Source organism: Phoenix dactylifera, chromosome 8 (assembly GCF_051530095.1).
Source record: "Phoenix dactylifera cultivar Ajwa chromosome 8, Ajwa_hap1_PhDact_Kaust_v1.1, whole genome shotgun sequence".
NCBI classification, from domain to species: Eukaryota; Viridiplantae; Streptophyta; class Magnoliopsida; order Arecales; family Arecaceae; genus Phoenix; species Phoenix dactylifera.
The window spans coordinates 10,734,463-10,760,900 of NC_143197.1; the positions used below are offsets into that span (position 1 = coordinate 10,734,463).

The 26,438-nt window shown below is 39.4% G+C and overlaps 1 protein-coding gene and 1 long non-coding RNA gene across 2 annotated transcripts in view; both read left to right on the forward strand.

Moving 5' to 3' along the window:
- Positions 1-949: 949 nt before the first annotated feature.
- Positions 950-26,438, forward strand: part of LOC148702660 (uncharacterized) — a 31,784-nt gene continuing 6,295 nt past the window's right edge. Inside the window, exons 1-2 of the long non-coding RNA XR_016396149.1 lie at positions 950-1,145; positions 1,263-1,356. This is a non-coding gene — a long non-coding RNA (uncharacterized LOC148702660). The remainder of the gene's footprint in view (positions 1,146-1,262; positions 1,357-26,438) is intronic.
- Positions 17,021-18,871, forward strand: LOC149752965 (cullin-1-like). Its single transcript, XM_088702768.2, has 3 exons — positions 17,021-18,325; positions 18,460-18,507; positions 18,596-18,871. Exons 1-3 carry the CDS (start codon positions 18,155-18,157, stop codon positions 18,854-18,856), a joined length of 480 nt encoding a protein of 159 aa, XP_088558894.2. The 5' UTR covers positions 17,021-18,154; the 3' UTR covers positions 18,857-18,871.

A 26,438-nucleotide genomic window follows, 5' to 3' on the forward strand; every position in this document is an offset into this window, starting at 1 on the left:
CAAATTATAAGAAAACTCTGAAATATTGACTCTCTAAATCATTCTCAAGGAACCAATTTGATTAAATGTGATACATTTTTTTGGAGAATGATTGATAGATTACTAATCTTCTTAATTTACTTTTTTGGTCATTATTTTGTTTTGATCATTAACCTGTTGTTCCTCAAAGGGCCATTTATGTGCCCAAAACTAGTCCAAGTTATGTGAGAGCCTACTCACCTTCCACCAACTTTCCCGCCATTACGGTTTTCCTTGTTTCACTCGAACTATATCACCAACAGGTCGCAATCTCAACCGTGGATCACCAGTGGGCCCCGCCATCCAAATTTTTATATATAAAGGGTCGATCACCGGAAGGGGAGGCCAAACGAAATACTATACCTAAAGCCACTCCCGCTCTCCCGTTCCCCTCGGAAAGGAGGGTTTCGAGAGGAGAGAGAGAGAGAGAGAGAGAGAGAGAGAGGTATAAAAGATTAAAAATCCTAGCCCCCGTTCTCAGAAATTTTCCCCTCTTCTATTCTTGAACTAAAAGATCGTAAAATGACTAGAATAATAGATCGAATGCTAGCTTTCTACCATGCGCCGCTCTGATATAATTTTCTTGTGTGTTAGTTCGTTGATTAATCGTCATATGCTTAGTTCCAGATGCCTGCTTCCTTTTTTTCGTAATTCTACTCGAGAAATAGGGTTTTTTTCTTTCTTTTTTGTTGCTATGATCACTCTGTTGAGATGTTAGTTGTGATTTTTTTTTTAATCATTTTTTCGTTCACTTTTTGAATCTTGGACGTTGGGATAGGGGTTGTTTCAGAGTTTTGAATCTTGATTATTGTAAGGTATGTAGATAAAGATGTGTTTTTTGGGCAATGCAGCATGGTTAAGGGTTTTCCATGGTAATCTTGATGGATAAACCATTGGGTCTCTTGGAATCTGATCCTGACCCACTGCTTTTTTACTTATATCTTTTTTGATAAAAAATACTATGACTTGTTGTGAAGTTTGAGGTGTTGCAAGATGAGCATCAGGAAGATTGCGTTTGAGGAAGGATGGCAGCACCTGGAAGAGGGGATTGCGAAGCTCACGAAGATATTGGAGGGACATGATAGCAGAAGCATACTAACAGCATCTGAAGTTATACATTTTTATGAGTATATTGTCTTCCCTTAAAGAAATTAGTCTTTTTTTCTTTTATGGTTTGAAGTTTTTGATTGTAAGATAGACAAGAAGTGCAACTAATCATGTAAAACATATGACACCTTCTCCAGTTGTGTCTACATGCTGTGCATGCAGAGGCCGGAACCCTGCGAAGAAGTTTATTGTAGGTTCAAGATGTCATTGGACCGAGCTACCTCATCGTTGGTAAGATTGCATTTAATGTTTATTCATATGCTTAGTATGAGATGTGATGTAAGGTGAAAGGTGCACTTGGGGTTCTTAGATTTTCTGTGAAGTGATTGATTAAAACCCTATTTGATTTTGATGAGCTCAAAGCATTAGAGTATATATGTTGTTTACTAATGAATTCAATTGAGTGTTTCAGTGAAAATCTTATCTAAGTGTCTCAAGACTTGGTTCATAATATTTTGGATAAGTTAAGAAGTCAGTAACCAAAGTCTGAGACTCGAGTCGACTCCAGAGTATTACGAGTCGACTCCAAGCGTATCAGGATCACTGGCACGGGCTCGAGTCGACTCCTGACCATTACGAGTCGACTCCAACTGAGAACAGACAGACAAACAGAAAGCATCAACTCAAAATCTGTCAGCGAGTCGACTCCTGAAGTGCGCGAGTCGACTCCGATGTTTACCGAGTCGACTCCGGAGAAGTATAAGTCGACTCCAAGGAGTTACAGGCAGAAAAGTCAGAGAGCAGTTTTCGACCCTGAGATTCGAGTCGACTCCTGTGGAACGCGAGTCGACTCCGATGGTTGGCAGGTCGACTTCAAAGATAGTGAGAGTCGACTCTCAGCAGTACACAAGGCAAAAGTCAGAGAGCGTTTTTCGGACTCTGAGATTCGAGTCGACTCCCGCATTGCACGAGTCGACTCCGAGACACCGCGACCCCAAAGAAGACAGAAGACCAATTTGCTGTCTCTGAGATTCGAGTCGACTCCCAGACAGCTCGAGTCGACTCCAAGGCAGCGCTTCACTAAAAACACAGAAGACTAAGTTTCGGAAACTGAGAGCCGAGTCGACTCCGGAACAGTTCGAGTCGGCTCCAAGACTGGACGAGCCAAAAGACAGTAGATCGAGAGTTCGGGCTCTGAGCGCCGAGTCGACTCCCAGGATTGTCGAGTCGACTCGAGTGGACCAAGTTCAAAAATAGATCCACGGACTCCATGGGATGAGCCGACTCCGAAAATGCCAAGTCAGCTCCAGAAGTTGGCGAGTCGACTCCAGGTCAAGTCGAGTCAACTCCCAGTCGAAGAGGCGACTTTAATTCAAATCCGGAACAGTTGCCGAGTCGACTCCAGAAAAGCATGAGTCGACTCCCGCTACAGCCGAGTCGACTCCTGATCGCACGAGTCGACTCCAACCCACCAACGGACATATTGTCAGGCTGTGCAGAGTGCAGAACGGGCAGAAAAAGGTCTCTAACGGCTAGTTTCCGTGGGGGATGGCTTAAATAGCCACAGAAGACTGTAGCAAGGCAGAGAACAACCATTCCACTCAAAGTAATCAAGCTTTCAATCTCTGCAACCTGGTTTTCAACGGAAAAGAGGGAAGAGCAACATTAACTGCATCCACCTACTTCTTCCCAACATTGAAAGAGATCTCCTCCTGCATTCAAGTCGACCAGACATTCAAGAGGAGACCCGAAGTTCAAGAAGCCCTACTCTACTCCAACTCAAACGTGTTTGAGGGCTTCTAACTTCTCTTTTGTTTATATTGTTATTTATCTGCTTTTGAGAAGCTCTGTTTTTTCTGTTACTCCTTTTTACTTCCATCTTGTCTTTGCTTGGTTCAATCGGGGGATTGAATCAAGGGTATTGAGGTTGGTTGGTGAGCCGAGTGTAAAACCAACGTGTAAGGGTTCGATTGTGATCCCGGAAAAACAATCGGGTTGGTTCTAGTCGGTGAGCCTGGAAAAACCGACCGAGTTCGTTGTGAGCTCGTAAAACAACAAGTTTGGTTGTGAGCTTGGAAAACAACCGGCTGTAATCCAAGGAGTTATAGTGAATTCCCAAGTGAGACTTGGGGAGTGGACGTAGGAGCAAGGGTTAGCTCCGAACCACTATAAAACATTGTGTTTGTGATTGTTTGTCTCTCTCTATCTCTCGCATTTCATTCACCGCACATAGAAACTAATTAATCATCTCGCAAAAGAATTAATTAGTTATCCACAAAAGTTTTAATAGCCAAATTATTTTAAAACCCAATTCACCCCCCCTCTTGGGTTGTCTATCTGGGCAACAAGTGGTATCAGAGCCTAAACTCTTCTACCCTAAGAGTCAAAGATCAAAATGACAACCCCATTTGGATCTTCCCACATTGAGGGTCAGTCCACCCAAAGACCCCCATTCTTTAATGGATCTGACTACTCATATTGAAAGGCTAGGATGAGAATATTCATCCAAGCCCAAGACTATGAGATGTGGACCATTGTAGCAAATGGGCCATACATCCCATCCATTTATGTAGAGGGGGTCACTGTACCCAAACTCGAAAAGGATTGGGATGAACACGACATGAGAAAGGCACAACTCAATTCTAAAGCAATGAATGTGCTTTACTGTGCACTAGATAGGAATGAATTCAATAGAGTCTCTACTTGCAATTCTGCAAAAGAGATTTGGGATAGACTTGAAGTGACCCGTGAGGGCACGAATCAAGTCAAAGAATCCAAAATAAATATATTGGTTCATAAGTATGAACTATTTAAAATGGATTCTAATGAAACAATCATTTGCATGTTCACTAGATTCACTGACATTGTCAATGGCCTAAAAAGCCTTGGCAAAAACTATACTAACAGTGAGCTTGTCAGGAAGATTCTTCGATGTCTACCAAGGTCATGGGAAGCCAAGGTGACGGCAATCCAAGAAGCTAAGGACTTGAACAAGCTTCCACTTGAAGAGCTCCTTGGATCCCTAATGACTCACGAGCTAACCATGAAGCAACACAGCGAAGAAGAGTCCTCACATAAGAAAAAGGTAATAGCTCTTAAATCCACATCATCTAACAAAGATTTGTCCTGCAGTAGCAGCAGTGAAGAAGAAGATCATGAGGGAGATGATGATGAGGCTCTTCTTGTGCGCAAGTTCAGAAAATTCATCAACCACAAGAAGTCCTATCATCAAAGGAGAGGCCCCTCAAATTTCTATCGCAAGGATAAAGGTAAGGAAAGAGAAAATGAGGGGATTGGATGCTATGAGTGCAAGAAGCCGGGACACATCAGAGCTGAGTGTCCCTTACTTAAGAAGGGCAGCAAGTACAAGAAGAAGAAAGCCCTTGTCACCACCTTATCGGACTCCGACGCATCATCTTCATCATCGGATGAGGAACAAGAAGAAAAGGCCAATTTCTGCTTCATGGCCAACGAAAATGAGGTAACATCCGAAACGCATCTAGATTTTACTTTTGATGAACTTTATGATGCATTTAATGAACTAATGATTGAATATAAGGCTATAAATATTAAGAATAAAGAGCTAAAACTAGCTAATCAAACTTACATACATAAATATGATAAACTAGTTAAGGATAAGGACTGTATCACCAAAGAAATTCTAGAACTTAAGACAAGCAACCAACTCTTAATTAAAAAAACTAACACCTTAAGTAAAGATAATGAAAAACTAACTAAGAAAATTTCAGAACTTAAAAATAATAAACAAATCTTAAACGAAAATCTCATAAAAGACTTGAATACTCTAAAAACAGAAAAACAAACTCTAACTAAAGAACTTGGAAAATACAAACCTTTGGTTGAGAAATTTACTTATAGTTCTGAAAAATTAAATATGATACTTAATAGTCAACGTGCAGTATTCAATAGAGCAGGTTTAGGATATAAACCTAAAAATAAGCAAAAACTTCTTAGTAACTTCTTTGTTAAAGCAGGAGAAAGTAAAACTAAGAAAATAACCTGTTTTTGTTGTGGAAAATTAGGACATAAGGCAAATGTGTGTAATTATAGAAAAGAAAAAACAAAAGGAAAAATTAAAAGGGTATGGGTTCCAAAAGGAACCAACATGACTAACCATGAAGGACCCAAGAAAACTTGGGTACCTAAGATTACATGATTTGCTTGTGTAGGAGTGTCTTGCAGCCAAGGTCAACAAAAATTGCTGGTACTTGGATAGTGGCTGCTCAAGACACATGACGGGTGACAAGGATCAATTCTTCACCCTTGAAGCTAAGAAGGGAGGTGCTGTGACTTTTGGAGACAATAACCAAGGTCGCATCATTGGTATAGGTAAAGTTCAAATTACCCCTTCTACTTTTATTGATAATGTTCGATATGTTGATGGTCTTAAGCATAATTTATTAAGCATTAGTCAATTATATGATAGAGGCTATAATGTTATGTTTAAACCATCACTATGCATCATAACAAACCCAAATGATAATAGTTTAGTTTTTAAAGGAATAAGACGTGGGAATGTGTATGTTGTAGATCTTGAGGATCTTGCCAAACACAACCCATGCTTAGTTGTTAATGAAACTAAGGACAATGATGCTAGTTGGTTATGGCACCGTAAGTTAGGTCATGCAAGCATGGACACAATATCTAAACTAGTTAAAAGAGATTCTGTGATAGGTTTGCCAAAACTAAGATTTGAAAAGAATAAAATATGTGAAGCTTGTCAATATGGCAAATAATCTAGGAACTCCTTTAAATCCATAAAATGTGTCTCTACCTCTAGACCTCTAGAATTATTACACATGGACCTATTCGGACCAACTAGAACAACAAGCCTAGGTGGAAATAAATATGGTCTGGTCATTGTAGATGATTATTCTAGATACACTTGGGTTATGTTCTTAGCACATAAAGATCAAGCTTTTTCAGTATTTAAAAAGTTTCATAAGGAAGTAACCAATGCTAGAGATACTACAGTAATAGCTATTAGAAGTGACCATGGTACCGAATTTGAAAATCATTTATTTGATGAATTTTGTAGTAAAAAGGGAATAACTCACAATTTTTCTGCACCTAGGACACCACAACAAAATGGAGTTGTGGAGAGGAAAAATAGAACTCTAGAGGAAATGGCTAGAACTATGTTATGTGAAAGTAACCTCCCTAAGTACTTTTGGGGAGAAGCCATTAATACTTCTTGTCATATATTAAATAGAGTTTTATTGAGACCCATTATAAAGAAAACACCTTATGAACTTTGGAAAAACAGAAAACCAAAGGTAAACTACTTTCATGTTTTTGGATGTAGGTGTTTTGTTCATAATAATGGGAAAGATAATCTAGGAAAATTTGACTCAAAATCTGATGAGGCTATATTCTTGGGGTACTCTACAACTAGCAAAGCCTATAGAGTCTTTAATAAAAGAACCCTAGTTATAGAAGAATCTATACATGTTGTATTTGATGATTCTAGTGACATCTCTTCTAGCAAGAGAGTTAATTTTGATGATGATGCTGAAATTCTTGAAGAAAAGATAGATGAGATGACATTACAAGATGATAATCAAAAATTAATTGAAGGTGCATCATCAAGCCAAGAGGCTATTGTGGATCATGGACTAACTAAAGCTTGGAGGTATGCTCACGGGCATCCTAAGGAATTAATTCTAGATGATCCATCTCAACCTAATAGGACTAGGGCATCCCTTAGGAACGTAAATAATCATCTAGTCTTTGTTTCTCATTTTGAGCCCAAACACATAGAAGAAGCTGAAAAAGATGTAAATTGGATAAATGCAATGCAAGAAGAATTAAACCAATTTACTAGAAACAAAGTATGGAATCTAGTTGAAAGACCTACTGAATATTCAATTATAGATACCAAATGGATTTATAAAAATAAACTTGATGAAAATGGTACTGTAATAAGGAATAAGGCTAGATTAGTAGCCAAGGGTTATAATCAAGAAGAAGGTATAGATTTTGATGAAACCTTTGCTCCGGTAGCTAGACTTGAAGCAATTAGACTTTTACTAGCTTTTGCATGCTCTAAGGACTTTAAGTTATTTCAAATGGATGTAAAAAGTACATTTTTAAATGGGTATATTAATGAGGAGGTATATGTAAAACAACCTCCTGGTTTTGAAAATCATCAATACCCTAATCATGTTTATAAATTGAACAAAGCACTTTATGGTTTAAAACAAGCACCTAGAGCATGGTATGAGAGGCTTAGCAAATTTCTATTAGAACATGAGTTCTCTAGAGGTAATGTAGATACTACATTGTTTCTAAAGAAGAAAAACAAAGATATGTTGTTAGTACAGATTTATGTTGATGATATTATTTTTGGTGCTACTAACAATCGTCTCTGCGAAGAATTTGCTAACTTGATGCAGAGTGAATTTGAGATGAGCATGATGGGAGAGCTGAATTACTTCCTTGGACTTCAAATCAAACAATCTGAAGGAGGCATCTTCATCAATCAAGCCAAATACATCAAGGAGATGCTCAAGAAGTTTGATATGGAGGGAAACAAATCAATCAGCACCCCCATGAGCTCATCATGCAAATTAGACCAAGATGAATCAGGTAAATCTGTAGATCAGAAACTATATAGAGGTATGATAGGTTCTTTATTGTATCTTACTGCAAGTAGACCTGATATCATGTTTAGTGTTTGCATGTGTGCTAGATATCAGGCTAATCCTAAGGAATCACATCTAATTGCAGTAAAGAGAATCTTTAAATACCTAATAGGAACAAAGAATATAGGGTTATGGTATTCTAAAGAATCTAGCCTGAACTTAATAGGTTATACAGATTCAGACTTTGCTGGATGTAAACTTGATAGAAAAAGCACCAGCGGGTCATGTCAATTCCTAGAAGAAAACTTAATATCATGGTTTAGCAAGAAACAAAATTCGGTTGCATTATCTACTGCTGAAGCTGAATATGTTGCAGCCGGGAGTTGTTGTGCTCAAATCTTATGGATCAAACAACAATTAGAAGATTATGGCATTAAACAAGATAAAATACCCATTAATTGTGATAATACAAGTGCCATTAATCTAACTAAAAATCCAATTCAGCATTCAAGAACTAAACATATTGAGATAAGACATCACTTCATAAGAGATCATGTACTGAATGGTGATGTGACACTCCAATTTGTTTGTACTGATGATAAATTAGCTGACATTTTTACAAAACCCCTAAGTGAAGAGAGATTTAGTGTGCTTAGGAGGGGATTAGGAGTGATTGATCCATCCTAGTGGTAGTTTCCACTAGATTCATTGATTTTGATGATTAGATTGTGGTTAAAATAGAGTTTCTTTTCAATGCTCATCAAATCAGATCATAATTTAGTGATTTTCCCTCATTCGGCACGAAAATAGCATGATTTTTAGGTGCGTGCCAAAGTTCGAGACGACTCGAGTAAGTTTCAGAGTCGGCTCGTAAGAGGGAGTCGACTCGCGCTTAGTCGGGAGTCGACTCGAGGTCGATGGCAGCAGAGGTGGAGTCGACTCGCATACAGTCGGGAGTCGACTCGCGCATAAGGAGAGTCGGGGTCAATAGGCGCATAAGGAGAGTCGACTCGCGCATACTTTGGAGTCGACTCGAGGTCGAGTCGACTCGCGACTCAGAGGAGTCGACTCGCAGTCGGGATCCGACTTTTTAACCCTAGCTCCATCGTTTTCAAAACATTTCTATTCTCCGCCGCCACTGTTTACAAGCCCTAGAGCCGACTCCTAGGTCGTCCCCGATCGTCCCCAAGCTTTTTCCGTCGACTTTTCACCGTCTATTAGGGCTTTTCCTCCCATTCTAGGTCACTATGCCTCGTAAAGCCGTCGTCCGGAAGAGGCCCCAACCCGAGGCCGGTCCCGAGAGGCGCTCCAAGGCTCGGCACGATCCCGCGAGGTCACAACCTCCGGCTCGTTCCCCGCCGAGGGCGGTTCCCGCGAGGCCCTGCGCCGGGAAGGCGGTCTCCACCGGGAGATACGTCGATTTCGACTATCTCTCCCGGGAGGGCTTCACCATAGGTGAGAGATTGCGTGTCCAGGGCTTAGAGTATTTCCTTACATTAGATCTCCCCACTTACCCTGGATTAGTTAGAGAGTTTTACGGTACCGTCCATCGGGGAGATGGGGGTATCGAGGGCACGGTAGCCGGTGTCCCTCTGTTCGTTACGGAGGATCTTATTGCCCACATCCTCCACCTTCCACAAGTAGGGGTGGCTCCCACACACCCCGAGGACAGGACTGAGGCCCTTACGGCCATACTAGGATATCCTCCTCAGTCCCCTTTAGACGAGGTATCCGCTAGCTCACTTCCTGTTGAGGTGCGATCCTCCTGAGTATTTTGTCTAGGTCCATTTTCCCGAAGACTGGCCGCTTCGATTTTGTGTCTGAGAGGGACCTCGCCCTTATGTTTTATATTCTTCAGGACACCCATATCAACTTCCCCAAACTCATTTATAGATATCTATGTGAGCCCCTAGATAGACCTAGGCTCACCCTCCCCTACGGTATGATGTTCACTCTGTTGTTTAGGGAGTACGAGATTCCCATTCCTGAGGGGGAACCCTCTAAGGCGTTGCGATGGACTGATCGCATGCGTCCGGGGACCCTACACAGGATGGGGTTTCGGAAGATAGAGGGAACATGGGTTAGGAAGTCATCCACCTCCACACATACCTCCAGACACTCTCCTAGCCCTGAGCCAGATTCTGACTATCCTGACTTTTCCTCCACTTCTGCTCCTACCACCTCAGCCGGACCTTCCTCCTCAGCTCCACCACCTATGGAGGTCCGGATCGCTCCTGAGCAGCTCCTGGAGTTGCGGCAGGAGATTGTTAGAGACCTGCGAGATGAGCTACTTCGGGAGCTCCGAGGTTCAGTGCCAGCTCCCACTCCTGCACCCACATCTTCTGAGTTGGTCCCTTCCTTGACAGCCGTGACTGACATGACGGCCCATGTACGGGAAGAGATCTACAACGTGAGGAGTTTGATTCAGGCTCAGTTCTCCAGTATGAGTGAGGTCACGGGCATCACTCGGAAGATGCGCGATGACATCCGGAAGGACATGAGCACCACTACCCAGGGGGCCGAGCGCTTGTCGAATGTGCTCATCGACAAGCTGGACGCACTGCAGAAGTCGGTCCTCGAGCTCGATACGACACAGAGCAGGGCCATTCAGGCCGTTATCCGACAGCTCGAGAACGTCACCAATGCGGTCCAAGCACTGGTTGAGCGCATGCCTCGGGGAGCCACATCCTCGAGAGGAGGAGATACATCCTCGAGAGGGGGAGCCACATCCTCGAGAGGAGGAGCTACATCCTCGAGGAGACCGTGGCTGCTTTTGTGTTTTATTTTGACATGTACTGTTTTGCTTTACTTATTGTATTCTCAAATGTATTCACATACACATCAATACAATGAGTAGACATCTTATCTTCATTTCTGTGCAATTTGATCTATGATTGATTGTGTGTTCTGCTTACCTCCTTTTTTTTGATACGATGACAAAAAGGGGGAGAAATATTGAATAGATATGTAAATGGAATCAACATAAAAAAAATCAAAATGAGAATCAAAAATTAAAACATAATTTGTTCTTAGTGGATTTGGTACCTCGAGGCTCATTATCTCTCTTTTGGGGCTCCTAATGGAGTAATCTCCAGAATCTATTCAAGGGATATTCGGAGATTAGCTGAATCCAACTCAAGAACAAATTGACAGATTTTTCCTCTAAATACCAAAATTTAAAATTCAAAAACTTCAATATACTAAAAGGAAATTCAGAGAATCAAAACATAGTAGAATGCATATGTTGAGGGAGAGAATCTGAATTTTTAAGAAAGCCAAATCATTAAATATATATAAGCCAAACAATTGATTGCATGATATGAAGGCTTATATAATTCCAAATGAAAGGGGGAGCTTTAACTCCAAAATTTATTGTTTCACACCTTTCAAGCTTGGATATATTAAATTACCAGACATATGAATTCATTTATGGATTTTATTTTCTTGTTTATTGAGCAATTCACTTTACATATACTCAAAGTTTTGTCATCATCAAAAAGGGAGAGATTGTGGAGTGATTGATTAAAACCCTATTTGATTTTGATGAGCTCAAAGCATTAGAGTATATATGTTGTTTACTAATGAATTCAATTGAGTGTTTCAGTGAAAATCTTGTCTAAGTGTCTCAAGACTTGGTTCATAATATTTTGGATAAGTTAAGAAGTCAGTTTGAACCAAAGTCTGAGACTCGAGTCGACTCCAGAGTATTACGAGTCGACTCCAAGCGTATCAGGATCACTGGCACGGGCTCGAGTCGACTCCTGACCATTACGAGTCGACTCCAACTGAGAACAGACAGACAAACAGAAAGCATCAACTCAAAATCTGTCAGCGAGTCGACTCCTGAAGTGCGCGAGTCGACTCCGATGTTTACCGAGTCGACTCCGGAGAAGTATGAGTCGACTCCAAGGAGTTACAGGCAGAAAAGTCAGAGCAGTTTTCGACCCTGAGATTCGAGTCGACTCCTGTGGAACGCGAGTCGACTCCGATGGTTGGCAGGTCGACTCCAAAGATAGTGAGAGTCGACTCTCAGCAGTACACAAGGCAAAAGTCAGAGAGCATTTTTCGGACTCTGAGATTCGAGTCGACTCCCGCATTGCACGAGTCGACTCCGAGACACCGCGACCCCAAAGAAGACAGAAGACCAATTTGCTGTCTCTGAGATTCGAGTCGACTCCAAGGCAGCGCTTCACTAAAAACACAGAAGACTAAGTTTCGGAAACTGAGAGCCGAGTCGACTCCGGAACAGTTCGAGTCGGCTCCAAGACTGGACGAGCCAAAAGACAGTAGATCGAGAGTTCGGGCTCTGAGCGCCGAGTCGACTCCCAGGATTGTCGAGTCGACTCGAGTGGACCAAGTTCAAAAATAGATCCACGGACTCCATAGGATGAGCCGACTCCGAAAATGCCAAGTCAGCTTCAGAAGTTGGCGAGTCGACTCCGGGTCTAGTCGAGTCGACTCCCAGTCGAAGAGGCGACTTTAATTCAAATCCGGAACAGTTGCCGAGTCGACTCCAGAAAAGCATGAGTCGACTCCCGCTACAGCCGAGTCGACTCCTGATCGCACGAGTCGACTCCAACCCACCAACGGACATATTGTCAGGCTGTGCAGAGTGTGCAGAACGGGCAGAAAAAGGTCTCTAACGGCTAGTTTTCGTGGGGGATGGCTTAAATAGCCACAGAAGACTATAGCAAGGCAGAGAACAACCATTCCACTCAAAGTAATCAAGCTTTCAATCTCTGCAACCTGGTTTTCAACGGAAAAGAGGGAAGAGCAACATTAACTGCATCCACCTACTTCTTCCCAACATTGAAAGAGATCTCCTCCTGCATTCAAGTCGACCAGACATTCAAGAGGAGACCCGAAGTTCAAGAAGCCCTACTCTACTCCAACTCAAACGTGTTTGAGGGCTTCTAACTTCTCTTTTGTTTATATTGTTATTTATCTGCTTTTGAGAAGCTCTGTTTTTTCTGTTACTCCTTTTTACTTCCATCTTGTCTTTGCTTGGTTCAATCGGGGGATTGAATCAAGGGTATTGAGGTTGGTTGGTGAGCCGAGTGTAAAACCAACGTGTAAGGGTTCGATTGTGATCCCGGGAAAACAATCGGGTTGGTTCTAGTCGGTGGGCCTGGAAAAACCGACCGAGTTCGTTGTGAGCTCGTAAAACAACAAGTTTGGTTGTGAGCTTGGAAAACAACCGGCTGTAATCCAAGGGGTTATAGTGAATTCTCAAGTGAGACTTGGGGAGTGGACGTAGGAGCAAGGGTTAGCTCCGAACCACTATAAAACATTGTGTTTGTGATTGTTTGTCTCTCTCTATCTCTCGCATTTCATTCACCGCACATAGAAACTAATTAATCATCTCGCAAAAGAATTAATTAGTTATCCACAAAAGTTTTAATAGCCAAATTATTTTAAAACCCAATTCACCCCCCCTCTTGGGTTGTCTATCTGGGCAACATTTTCCAAGGTAGATTTCAGTTTATTCATTGCATTTTGTGGTTACAGATGAAATCAACATGGCAGATAGCTAGGCTTTATACTTGCCATATTTGATAATCCCAGTTTTCTTTCTATTCCTCTTTCTTATCTGTTTAACTCAAAATATAAGTTTAGTAGATTGTTGAAGGGAAAACATATAAAGGAACTTAGTTTAAAGCCACAAAATTAATAATTACTTTAGGACGTGCACTTTGGAACGACTGTTCAAATATATGATGTGTCTAGGGTTTTTATCTCATGCTGAAAAGTTGGTAGCATTTATTGTTTCTTGTTGAAACTTGTTTAGAGGCATTAAATAGAACCTATTTGTATAATTTTTAGTTATGATTTCTGCTTTAACATACAATAGGTTTTGCTTTTGGCTTACATTACTAAGCCAAGCTCAGGGTGGGAGTGGTTGACCTAAACCTAGCCCAAAAGGAACTGTGGTCCATCATGACTTACCACAGTTAATATTCGTCTTCTTCTATAGTACCATACGATAAAATATAGGCTCATATTATATGCATTATCTAATTCAGTTTATAAATAGTCATCTTGCCCTGGTTTATGCTAGTTGACCGATGGGATGCCTTACATTTTCCAATTTTCACTGGCATAATGCTTATTCATGGCACTTGTTGTTAACCTCTATATTATTTCAAAATGCAAGCCTTTCTTTAATTGGCCTAGCATCTCAAAGCTAATTTCTGGGTTGCAGCTCATGTTATTCAACTTGTGTATCTAATTTTAAATCTTCTAGATAACTGTATCAACCATCAAGTCATCAAATTTTGTGTCTCATTTTGTTATGCACACTTTTTGTGTTATGAGCAATTTTAACAAAATCCATATGGTAAAACGGGATACAAATTGGAAACTTTCTTTTAAGACATTCCAATGAAAAGTATAGGCAGGATTTCAAGCATGATAGTTGCATCAAGAATTGAACTAATGCTATGTGGTTTAAGTACGTTTATGTGCTCAACTAGTTTTGCTTTCACCATGTTGTTGACAATTGTTTTCTATAGAAATGTTAGTCAGAATATTACAAGCACATAATAGGAGAAAAATTGTGGACCACTTGACAAAATCACTAGAGTGATCTTTAAAATATGTTTTATGGAGACCGAAGATAGTTTTCTGAAGATAATATGACAGATATAGAACAACATGGTCTCTTTGTTGACAATTGTTTCCTATAGAAATGTTAGTCAGAATATTACAAGCACATAATAGGAGAAAAATTGTAGACCACTTGACAAAATCACTAGAGTGATCTTTAAAATATGTTTTATGGAGACTGAAGATAGTTTTTTGAAGATAATATGACAGATATAGAACAACATGGTCTCTTTGTTGACAATTGTTTCCTATAGAAATGTTAGTCGGAATATTACAAGCACATAATAGGAGAAAAATTGTCGACCACTTGTCAAAATCACTAGAGTGATCTTTAAAATATGTTTTATGGAGACTGAAGATAGTTTTCTGAAGATAATATGACAGATATAGAATAACATGGTCTCTTAAAGCCATCTGACTTGAGTTCAGTCTTGTATATCCCCTTGATATTTTAATCTGTCAAGTTTTGATGTGGAGGAGGGATTTAATTTCTTGGTGTGCATTCATATCTCTCTCTCCCTTTTTTTTTCTTTTGCATAACGATGCAGAGTAATATTTAATGATAGAGCAATAACTGGAAGAAGAATATGGGAGAGTTGGGGTAAATACCGAAAACCTAGATCTTTCAGAAAAATAAAAAGGGTATTCAGAAAATACTGAAAGGACATGAAGTCATGCCTCCTTTTCAATACAAAAATTTGATGGCAGTTTAGCTGGCTTCATTGGGGTCCACATAAAATGACCAAAACAACCCTCTATATCTATCTAGTACTTTTCAATGCTATTCCGCATTTTGGACTAATCCTAGTCCAGCTATGTTCTGGAAGATCTTAACAGATCTGCAAAACAAGTACACAGATCTTACAACTGAACGATTAAAATAGACATCTAATAAGTAAACACAGCACAATTCTTGAAAATATCTTGTCTGTCTGTATAGTTCATCCAAAATGTTTCAAACTTGTAAAATAAGCAAAACAGGACTGCTTATTCAAATTCATGCTGTATTTGGATCTAACTTTGGTAATTAGGCTGTTGGTATAATGATTGATTGATATGAGGAAGTAAATGTTCCGGCCTCTTGAGATCTACAATCTTATAATTATGTCCTGCTGATATGATCTACAATCTTGAAATCCTATGTAAGAAAACTCATCTTACATAATCAGCATGCTGTGCTTGTGGTCCTTTGTCTACTTTCTCTTTCTGCAGAATTGGCCATGATGAAAACTTATGTTTGCTTGCTGCACAGCTCTGAAGTAAATCTTCTGGCCTTTAAAAATTTTAAAACTATATTAAATAAGCATGTTTATCCATTTCTTCATATACATACCATCCTTTAAATTGAGGTTTCGCAATACCGATTACGGTAATTGTACTGGCACCATGTTGGTACAGTATCGGTACGGATCAATTCAGCATATCTATACTTGGCACGCCCCCCATATCAAGTATTGGTTTGGTACCTGTATAGTACGGTATGCCCGGTATGGAACAATATGTGCCAGTACGGTGAACCTTGCTTTAAACTTCCATTTTCAACCTTCTCTACTTAGGTTGTACAAAAATTTAAATCATTGCAGTTGGTGTCTTCTTAACTCTCTCTTTGAGATTTGGATCTTCATACCTTAAGAACAATCTTTGATATTATTTAAGGATAAGCATGGAATGCTTCAACTTCTGGGGGGGAGGCCATCTTTGTTTTTATGTTTAGAAATACCTAGGAAAAGTAAATTTCCAACTTACCCCTTAAGTATGTCTCAGACTTTCAACAAATCTAATTCTTCACTATATGAAATTTCTTCATTTTCTTTAGTGATGTCATCTTGCTGATTCCATGCATTGCACGTTCTTCTCAGTTTCCCTCATTTCCTTGAAATGTTTTCTTTAACTATCATTTGAAATTGACTTCCAACCTCTTCCTCCTTGAAACACTTGATTTGCTCTGGAACTAAAAGGTTGTCGTGTGTTGTCCGGCATTTTGAAGATACCAATTTTCTAGCCGCCATTACCAACAAACTTACTGTGTATAGGAGTTAGACCAATTTGCATTTCATGTTGATTCCAGCCAAAATCACCTTGCAATTTTTATTCTTCTTCATATTTCTCTCTCTATATTTCCTCTCTTGGCATTCAGATGCTGAATATTCCTTGTGGCAGAGGTTTTGCTTGTTGACTGATTGCTTTCGACAAATTTGTTTCTAGGGGATAATTGATATAGTTTGTTCTTGATATTTTGATGTTACACAGTCCTTGTTTCACAATGAGCAAATGTTGAGTCGAGAACATCATCTCGATCCATTTACATTATTAACAAGGAAATAATTTTTTTTTGCTTGCATTGTAGTTGATTGCTACAAATTTTTCATATGTTATTTCAAAACCTACAGATATCGAAAGAGTATCTCTATAACAATTGTCCAGTTGACTTTTTTTGACTTAAATTCATTTAGTTTTATGCATCACCAATCTTGAAACAATACTTTCTAGGATGGTAATCTTGTTGTTGGATTGTTCATGTAAACCACCAAGATGTAGATGCGATTTCATCAGCCAGTGTTGTTGCACTGTTGCACCATAATGTTGATGTACTTGATTCCTCTTTAATTTTTCAACTAGATTGTGTAATGATAGTCTTCTTGTTACCATTTGGCAATTTATTGTTGCCTTGGGTCCTTATTCTTGTTTAAAAGGGTTACAGGGTACTCGTGCATGCCTGCATCAAATACTCTTTATATCTCCACTAGTTTGGGTTCTAAATTTATTCTGCAATAATGTGGAAACATCCTTCCATATCTCCCTAATAGTCAGAACTTACTCCTCATTTTGGAATAGCATTATTCCAATTGGAAACATAGCTGACAACCTTTGAGTTTCAGGTCTGTTACTCTTTGCAGCTAGCTGTTAGAACAGCAGATATTGAGATGAATGCTTGCATGGCACGAGCACAATAATGATTACAAAATCAATTTTATGCTGGAAATTGACTGATATTTTGAAAACTAGACCTACTGTAGCACTTGACATGTTAGTTTTGCAATTTTTTATCCATCTTTTGTTGATCTTATCCACCAGTTCCTTAATTAGGCTCTTAGGATAGTTAGGATTTAGAAATAAGGAATAATTGTGTTTTTGATTGTTAGGCTAATGTTTGTTGATTGATATGTGTGGAATTAAACTTTACTAGTTTGGATTAAGTTAGCTTATCCAATATCACTAAATTCTTAAAAGATGAAATTCCAGTCTCGTCTGAAAATGTAGAACCGTGGATGCGCTTTGGGATGGTGTTGATGTGGTCATCTGACAATGGAGGTGGAACAGGATAACTTGCTAACTGGGATGTTGTTTAATCAGTATAAGTGCGGATTGACAGGAGCATAGTAACAAATTGAAAATCTGTTATAATCTCGCTCAGGACAAATCCTTGAAATTCAGTAATATTATAAAAGATATTTTTGGAAAACATTAGATAGTAGAAAACAAGGAATAAAGAAACAGTCAAACAAAAATATCGGAAACATTCTAATGAACAGGCAAATTTATCATCTCTACTCTATCATAGAGCATTAACAGAAACCATGATATAACTGTAATTTTTGCTAAAACGTTGATAGAAGAATGATTTTTAATGGCAGAAACACCAAGTAACTGGAAAATCTTCAGTGAGTCCAAAAAATTTGTTACTAGGCCTAGGAGACTTTGCAGAAGATTTTGTTAGATATCCATAGGTTTCTTATCCATTATTTTCAATTTTTTTATCTTTCCATGATTTTATTTTTTACCCTGGCCATATACATCTTTGAGAAATTCTGGGTTCAACCCTTAAATTAACCTTGATTATGGTATTTTTCTTCCACCATTAAGTTTTGCCCTCTTTGATGGATAAAGATAATGAGGCTTTGTTGCAAGAGCTTGTTGGAATGTGGTCAAACTACCAAGTTATGGTTAGATTGCAGTCATTCATTTTTAGCTACCTTGAACGTTATTATACCACTCAGGCTGCAGTTCCTCCACTAAAGAATGTTGCTGCTAGTTGCTTCTGCAATCTGGTAATTCTTACACTTTAGGCTTGTTTTTGTTATCTATTATTGACTGTTAGATAAGGATAATGACTTTTGCATTTATTTAGTGAACTTAAATTTACTCATCTATGATCTGCATCATCTACATCATTGACTTTCAGGTCTGTCCAGCATTAAGTCGCAAAATAAGAAATGCTGTAATTTCTATGGTATGCTGCTAGCTGCATTTATGTCTCTAATTTGTGAATATAAGCTATTCCTATTTGGTTATATTGTTGAGTAATTCTTGTATTTCAGATTCGTCAAGAACGTGAAGGACAGAAGATTGATGTTGATCTATTACAAAATTTTATGGGTTTCATAATGGATGCTGGAATGGCAGTTCAAGGTTTTTATAAGGAATTTGAAAAAGGCATTTTTGAATGTACTCAGACTTATCATGCTCAAAAGGCTTCTGAATGGATCTGTGAGGACCCGTGCGGGCGTGTGTTTAGTCCCACATCGGTTATTCGCTGGATAGATCTTGGGTACTTATACAGGATCAAGAAATCCAAATAATACCTTCCGGCTAGCCATTTTGGGTGATGATGAGAGCACAAAAGTGCGACCTACATGTTACTAAAATTAGTGTTATTGTTAACCGATAATGATAAATTCACTGGATTAATATTATATTTGGGTTTAACATAGATTAGTATAAATTAGAGATAAAATGCACATTGAGTACAAATTTGACTTCAAATCGGGTCCGAGTCGGGTTCGGATCCGAGTCGGGTTTGGGTCCGAATCGGGTCCATTTCTTTTGTGCTTTTGGAAAATAATTTTGGGCAAATCTAAATTGGCTATATCATAACTATAAGGTGCTGGGTGACCCATGACTTGAAAGAATTGCACTTGACCTCGAGCCAGAATAGATGACCCGTCTACAAGCCAAATTTCATATCATACTATTTTTTTATATATGACTAATTGGACGGAACTTGGTGTCTTCCAGCTCCCGATTCATCTTCCACTCCAGCCGCCTGCAGTGCATCACCGCCCTTTCCTTTCTCCCGAGATCCAAGCGCGCCTCTCATCCGTGATCCCGGCAAAATCCTCAGCATCCCAACCGCGTGCCAGATCCCGTGCGAAAGAAGGGGAGAAGAAAGAATTCACCAGCCCGCGTCCCCACCTCCCAAAATCCCTTGAAGCAAGCATCCCAGCAAGGAAAATCCCAGCTCTCGATTCGCTTCCGTGATCCAAGCCGCCCGCGCGTCTCCTTCCTCCCGACGATCACGCTCTCAGCTCTTCCATGATCCCGGCGGTCCCGCATCCGTGCCAGCCACCATGCCAGCAAGCCGAGATCCCGTGTTCCAGCCGATCCACACTGGATCCCTTCCACGATCGACTCCTCCCCGTCGATCCCGCTCCCAAACCAGCAACCAAAGAAGGAAGTCCCGCATCCGTGCATCCCAGCTCATCCCACGCGCTTCCTTCCTTCCGCGACTGGTCCACCATCCACCGAAGCCAAGATCGGCTCCTCCTGAGATCTCGCAGCCGGCCATGAAGCATCCCGAAATCCCAGCGCCCGAGCCGGATTCGAAATCCCCCTTCCGTGATTCCATTTCAAGAAACTCTGCGGCTATAAGAGGAGAAGAAGGAGGAGGAGGAGGAGAGCTCGGAGTGGTAGGAGCCGGCTGGTCCAAGGAAGAAGAAGAAGAAAGGAGAGAGCTCGGCTGCTTCGGCTGAGAAGAAAAACAGGGGAGCTCTGTTTTTGGGGAAGAAAAGAATATAAAAAAAATACTTTATGTTCTAACGGGAGGGAGAAGCTCTTTGTTTTATTTTTTTTATGTTATTTGCAAAAGAAAAGAAACATTAGGTTTCCAATCTCCACTTTTATTTGTAATGAATTTTCTTTTTATCAAATCTATCATTTTCCTGTCATGCAAACTTTGTTCTAGATTTAGTTAAATTTCTGTTTTCTTTATGAAATCTTTTAATTTTTCTTTTATGCAATACATGTCTAAGTTTTAATTTAATATTCTACAATTTATTATATGCATTCTAGAATTCTTAATTTTAAGATAACCTTGGAATTAATCCTTGCAGTTCGATTGACGATTTTAATTTATATTCTGTCTTTAAAAATCGACCCCTACTCTGTATCAAATTTCAATTGCAAGTTCTCTTTCTTTTCTTTGTTTATTTTTCGAATAGAAAATATTCTCTAATAGACTAGAGAATCATTCCACATCCCCGAAGTAATGTTTTTCTTTTATTATTCAAAAATCGATTTCAAAATCGAGTGAACGTTCTAATTTTTATGCAACTCCAATCGCCTCCCTGTAGATCGATCTCTTACAACCGCTATTCTTCGAGTAGAAAAGGTAAGAGTAAAATTAAATTTAAACTTTGTTTGTCGGTTCTAACAACGATCTGTTTAGCATATTTTTAGTTAGACAGGAAAGGACGAACAGAATTTTGGCGCCGTTGCCGGGGAGGCAAATCGAGAAGCAAGAACAATCACGAAGATCAAATCAAATTTTGGATGCCCGGAGTGAACGTACTCCGGTAGTAAGTTTTTATTTTTATTTTTATTAATTTTTCTTATTTTGATAATTTCTAGTTAATAATTTCGTAGTTATTAAATTCTGAAATTTGAAATTCGAAATTTAAAATTCAAAAAAAATAAAATTTAAAATAAAAAAATTTCAAAAATTCAAAAAATTTTTAAAATTCAAAATTTGAATTCTGAGATTCGAAATTTGAAGTTTAAAAAGAAAAAAATTTTAATTAAATCAAAAAAAAATATATAAAAAAATTATTATTTTTGCTAGTAATTGACAGGGTGCAATCCTCCGAGATTATCATACCTCTATTGGGACTCCTCACGGAGTAATCTCCAGAGCTTATTCAACGGGCATTCGGAGATTGACTGACGCATAAGAATTGTGTTTAGTTTACATTCAAGTTATTGCTAAAAAAAAAATAATAAAAATAAAAATAAAAAAATTATAAAAATAAATAAATAAAAAAAATTTATTGATTGCTCATTTAATCAATACAACCTAATGACATTGCATAAACTTTAAAAAATATTGATTATTTGCTGCATTTAGTATTAAGCATTTGCATAAAGTAATTAAGGGCAAAACCCATTAAAAAGATAAGGTCGGGAAGTCATTACCTGTCCTTAGCCCAAAAATCACCACCTTGCATACTTATCCTAAGCCAAATTAAATTAAAATCAAATTAGACGTTGGCCTTAGGGTTTTCGAGCTCAATTAGGCTCTTGGAAAGAAGCGGCTGAAAGCCACTCCAGTGAGAATTTAGTAATTGGTGATGTCTAGAAAAGTTTTACAACAGTGAGAACTGTTACGAGTATTGTGGTATCGGTGTATCCCTTCTGGCACCACCACACACCCCGGGACTTTCTTGGTCACTGATTACTGGATTGCTTAACTGGTAAGCTCAAGCTTAATCTGAAAGGGAGATTAGGAGCTGTCTAATCTAGGAGAGAATTTCAGGAACTTCTTAACCTGATACATCTCTGTGCAACTAGATTTAAGAAGCTACTAAACCTCACTTAGTTCTAAGACTAATAGGGTCAAATTGTTGTGTGGTGTTGGTTGTGGTCATCTGTGTCTAGCCCTTTTCTTCTTTTAGGATTTCGTTCATTGTAGGAGTCGAATCTAATTAAGTTGTGGAAAATGTATGCATGGTAGAAGGTCATTAAGGGATAAGTTAACCCCATTTGATCCTGAGATTGAAAGAACTTTTCATCACAACCTGCGAACTGTAAACCAACCGTCGATCTCTACAATGGATGAACATATTAGAACCCTAAATGAATTGTTTGCACCCGCATCCGCTAGTCCCCCTACTTGCATAGTATTACCAATTAATAATGCAGCCCAATTCGAGATTCGGGCTGCAACAATAAACATGTTACCCAAGTTTCATGGGTTCGAGAGTGAACAACCCTACATTCATCTAAACAAATTTTTGACAATCTGTCAAACGTTTAGAAATCAAAATTTAGATGAAGAGGGTATTAAATTAAGGTTATTTCCCATGACTTTAGAGGATCGTGCTGTTGCATGGCTATATTCCCTAGCTTCAAATTCCATCACATCATGGGAACAACTATCTAGGAAGTTCATGGCTAAGTTCTATCCCATGGTAAAAACTGAAAAAATTAAGGATGCAATCAGAACTTTTAGAGGAAAATCTGAGGAGGAATTTTCCCAACTATGGGAAAGATTCCATGATCTTTTGGTCAAGTGCCCCCACCATGGGCTTGACAAGGCTGATCTAGTACATTTCGTTTACAAAGGACTACCTCCGGCACATAGAAACATGATCGAGTCCATGCACAAAGGTAGGTTCATGGACCAAATCCCGGATCAAGCCTATGAATTTCTTGTTGACTTAGCCGAGAACGCCCAAAATTGGAGTAGCTATGGTGAGGAAGTAAATAGAGATGAGTTCGGATCTAGAAAATCGGGTAATTATGAAATGAAAGCAGACCCAGAACTAAAAAATGTCATGTCCAATCTGGTGACTGGAATGAACAACTTAAGCAAAAAGTTTGATGCTTTCACTGTTTCCACTAGTCCGAGTTCATATAAAGAGTTAAATCCCATCATGAAAGTGGATCACGAGTCACATAGTTTATGTATCTTGTGTAATAGTTCTGAGCATCTAGTGGAGTGTTGTCCTAGTTTACCAACATTAAGGCTGAACAGGCAAATGCTCTTAACTCATATAGTGCCTTCAAGAAGCCCACTCCCAATTCATTCAGCCCAGTCTACCACCCTGATAATAGGTTCCACCAAAATTTTTCATACAAGCAAAATGAACCTATTCAGCATCAAGGTGGTCCACCAGGTTTTCAGAAGAATTTTTCCAGGATAGGTCCATCACAAATAAACCAATCATTGGCTCCACCTATTCCTACTTATAGTGCCCCTATCCCTTAGCAAACTACATCATTAGAAGCCATGATGGCTAACATGATGAAGCAGCAACAAGACTTCATCCAACAGCAACAACAGACCAACATAGCTCAAACCCAGACTAATCAATTCTATGCGCAAGCGATTGCAAAACTTGAGGTTAGTCTGAGCCAAATAGCTAACTCTCTAGGGGATAGGAAGAGAGGTGAATTGCCAAGTCAGCCAGTACCTAACCCTGGTAGGCAACAGAATCAAGGGCCGAGAGGCCAGTTTCAGATTGATTCTAATGGAAACCCTACCCATGAAGTCCAGGCAATTACCACTTTACGGTCTGGCAAGCAAGTGGACAACAAAGTCCAACTTCCTGTGCAAGAAAAAGAAGAAAAGCATGAACCAAACCCCACCCAGAAAAAGGCACAAGAACAGGGAACACAAGGAATAGAGGAGAAACCAATAGAAACTTACACACCTAAGGCTCCCTTTCCTAGTAGACTACAAGACTCAAAGAAAAAATCTCAGTACGATGAAATCATGGAGGTCTTTAAAAATATTCAAATAAATTTACCCTTCCTAGATGCCATCAGACAGATCCCCTCCTATACAAAATTCTTAAAAGACCAAACCACGGTGTAAAGGAAAACCAGTATTCCTAGGCAAGCTGTGATGGCGGCACAAGCCTCATCTCTTATTCAACAACAGATTGCCCCAAAATACAAGGACCCTGGTTGCCCCACTGTTGAAATTAAAATAGGAGAAACCATCATTCGGAGAGCCCTATTAGACTTAGGAGCAAGTGTGAACCTATTACCCTATTCTATCTACACCGAACTAGGTTTGGGGGAATTAAAGTCCACAAATATTACCTTGTCATTAGCAGATAGGACTGTGAAGTATTCCAAAGGAATTGTGGAGGATGTGATTGTAAAAGTTAATGAATTCTACTACCCTGCGGATTTTGTAGTCCTTGAAACTGAACCAGTAAAAAATCCAGAAAGTCACATCCCGGTGATCCTAGGTAGACCATTTTTGGCCACTTCAAATGCTGTGATTAGTTGCCGAAATGGAATAATGACTCTAGCCTTTGGAAACATGACTGTCCAGCTCAATGTTTTTCATAGTAGTAGTCAGTCAACTGAGATGGACGATTTGGAAGAAATTCACATGATTGAGAATATAATTAGCAGTTCTTTTGAAGAGTCGAGTTATTCTGACCCATTAGAAAGATGTTTGGCTAATTTTGGTCAAGATTGCGAGTTAAGTCAAGAGGATAATGCATTGTTAGATTCCATTCCTGTGATGGATACTAGCAGATGGGCCACCAAGTTTGAATCATTGCCTATTTCGGAATCTCAGCTAGTGTCATCCAATGTCAAACCTCCACAACTATAACTCAAAGACCTTCCCGAAAACTTGAAGTATGCATTTCTTGGAGAAAACAAGACCATACCTGTTATAATTGCATCGAATCTAACTAAAGAACATGAAGAGAAGCTGTTAAGTATCCTTACGAAGAATCAGGAAGCTATCGGTTGGTCTATAGCTGATATTAAGGGGATTAGTCCTTCTGTGGTCCAACATAAAATCCATCTAGAAGAAGATGCAAAAATTTCTAGAGAACCACAAAGGCGACTTAATCCAATCATGAAGGACGTAGTTCGAGCCGAGGTCATCAAGCTTTTAGATGCAGGGATTATATACCCTATTTCTGATAGTCAATGGGTAAGCCCAGTTCAAGTCGTACCTAAAAAGTCTGGCATCACTGTGGTGAAAAATGATCACAATGAGTTAGTCCCTACTCGAGTCCAAACGGGATGGCGAGTATGCATCGACTATAGGAAGCTTAATGCCATGACTAGGAAAGACCACTTTCCTCTACCCTTCATCGATCAAATGCTAGAACGGCTAACTGGCCACTCCCATTACTGTTTTCTCGATGGTTATTCTGGATATAACCAAGTCCCTATCGCACGTGAGGATCAAGAGAAAACCACATTCACCTGTCCTTATGGCACTTTTGCCTATCGTCGCATGCCTTTTGGGCTATGCAATGCACCAGCTACATTCCAACGGTGTATGATGAGTATTTTCTCCGACATGGTGGAGAAATTTTTAGAAGTTTTCATGGATGATTTTTCTGTATTTGGATCCAATTTTGAGGAATGTATACACCACTTGACACTTGTTGTAGAACGCTGTAAACAGAAAAACTTAGTTTTTAACTGGGAGAAGTGTCATTTCATTGTAGAATCATATATTGTTTTAGGACACATTGTGTCACAAAGGGGAATTGAGGTGGATAAGGCCAAAGTAGAATTAATTGCTAAATTGCCACCTCCCAAAACTGTTAGGAAAGTCAGATCCTTTTTAGGGCATGCGGGTTTTTACCGCCGCTTTATCAAGGATTTCAGTAAATTGTCGAAACCCTTATGCGATTTGTTGGCGAAAGATGCTACTTTTAATTTTTCGCCAATTTGTATAACTGCTTTCGAAAGACTAAAGTCTGAACTAACTTCAGCACCCATCATAAGGAGTCCTGATTGGAGTCGTCCTTTTGAAATCATGTGTGATGCATCCGATTATGCCATAGGTGCTGTCTTAGGTCAGCAAGTAGAGAAGCTTCCCCATGTTATTCATTATGCAAGCAAAACTCTAAATGACGCCCAACTCAACTATTCCACCACTGAAAAAGAATTGTTGGCAGTTGTTTTTGCTCTAGATAAATTCCGCCCCTACCTGATAGGATCTAAGGTTCTTATTTATTCTGATCATGCCGCCCTTAAGTACCTTCTCACAAAGAAGGATGCTAAGGCAAGGCTCATTCGTTGGATCCTATTGCTCCAGGAATTTGATCTCGAAATTCGAGACAAAAAGGGATCTGAAAATGTAGTAGCTGACCACTTGTCCAGACTAATTGTTGAGTCATCTGCAGAATCATTACCTGTGTTCGAGACCTTCCCTGATGAACAATTAATGATAATTTCCCATACCAATGTTCCATGGTATGCTGATGTAGTCAACTATCTAGTTACTGAACGAATGCCCCGTTCATGGACCAAACAAGAGAAATTTCGCTTCCTAGCTCGTGTAAAATGGTATTTTTGGGATGAACCATACTTGTTCAAATACTGTCCTGATCAAATCATCAGACGATGCATCCCTGAACACGATCAAAGGAATGTCCTTTTCTTTTGTCATGACCATGC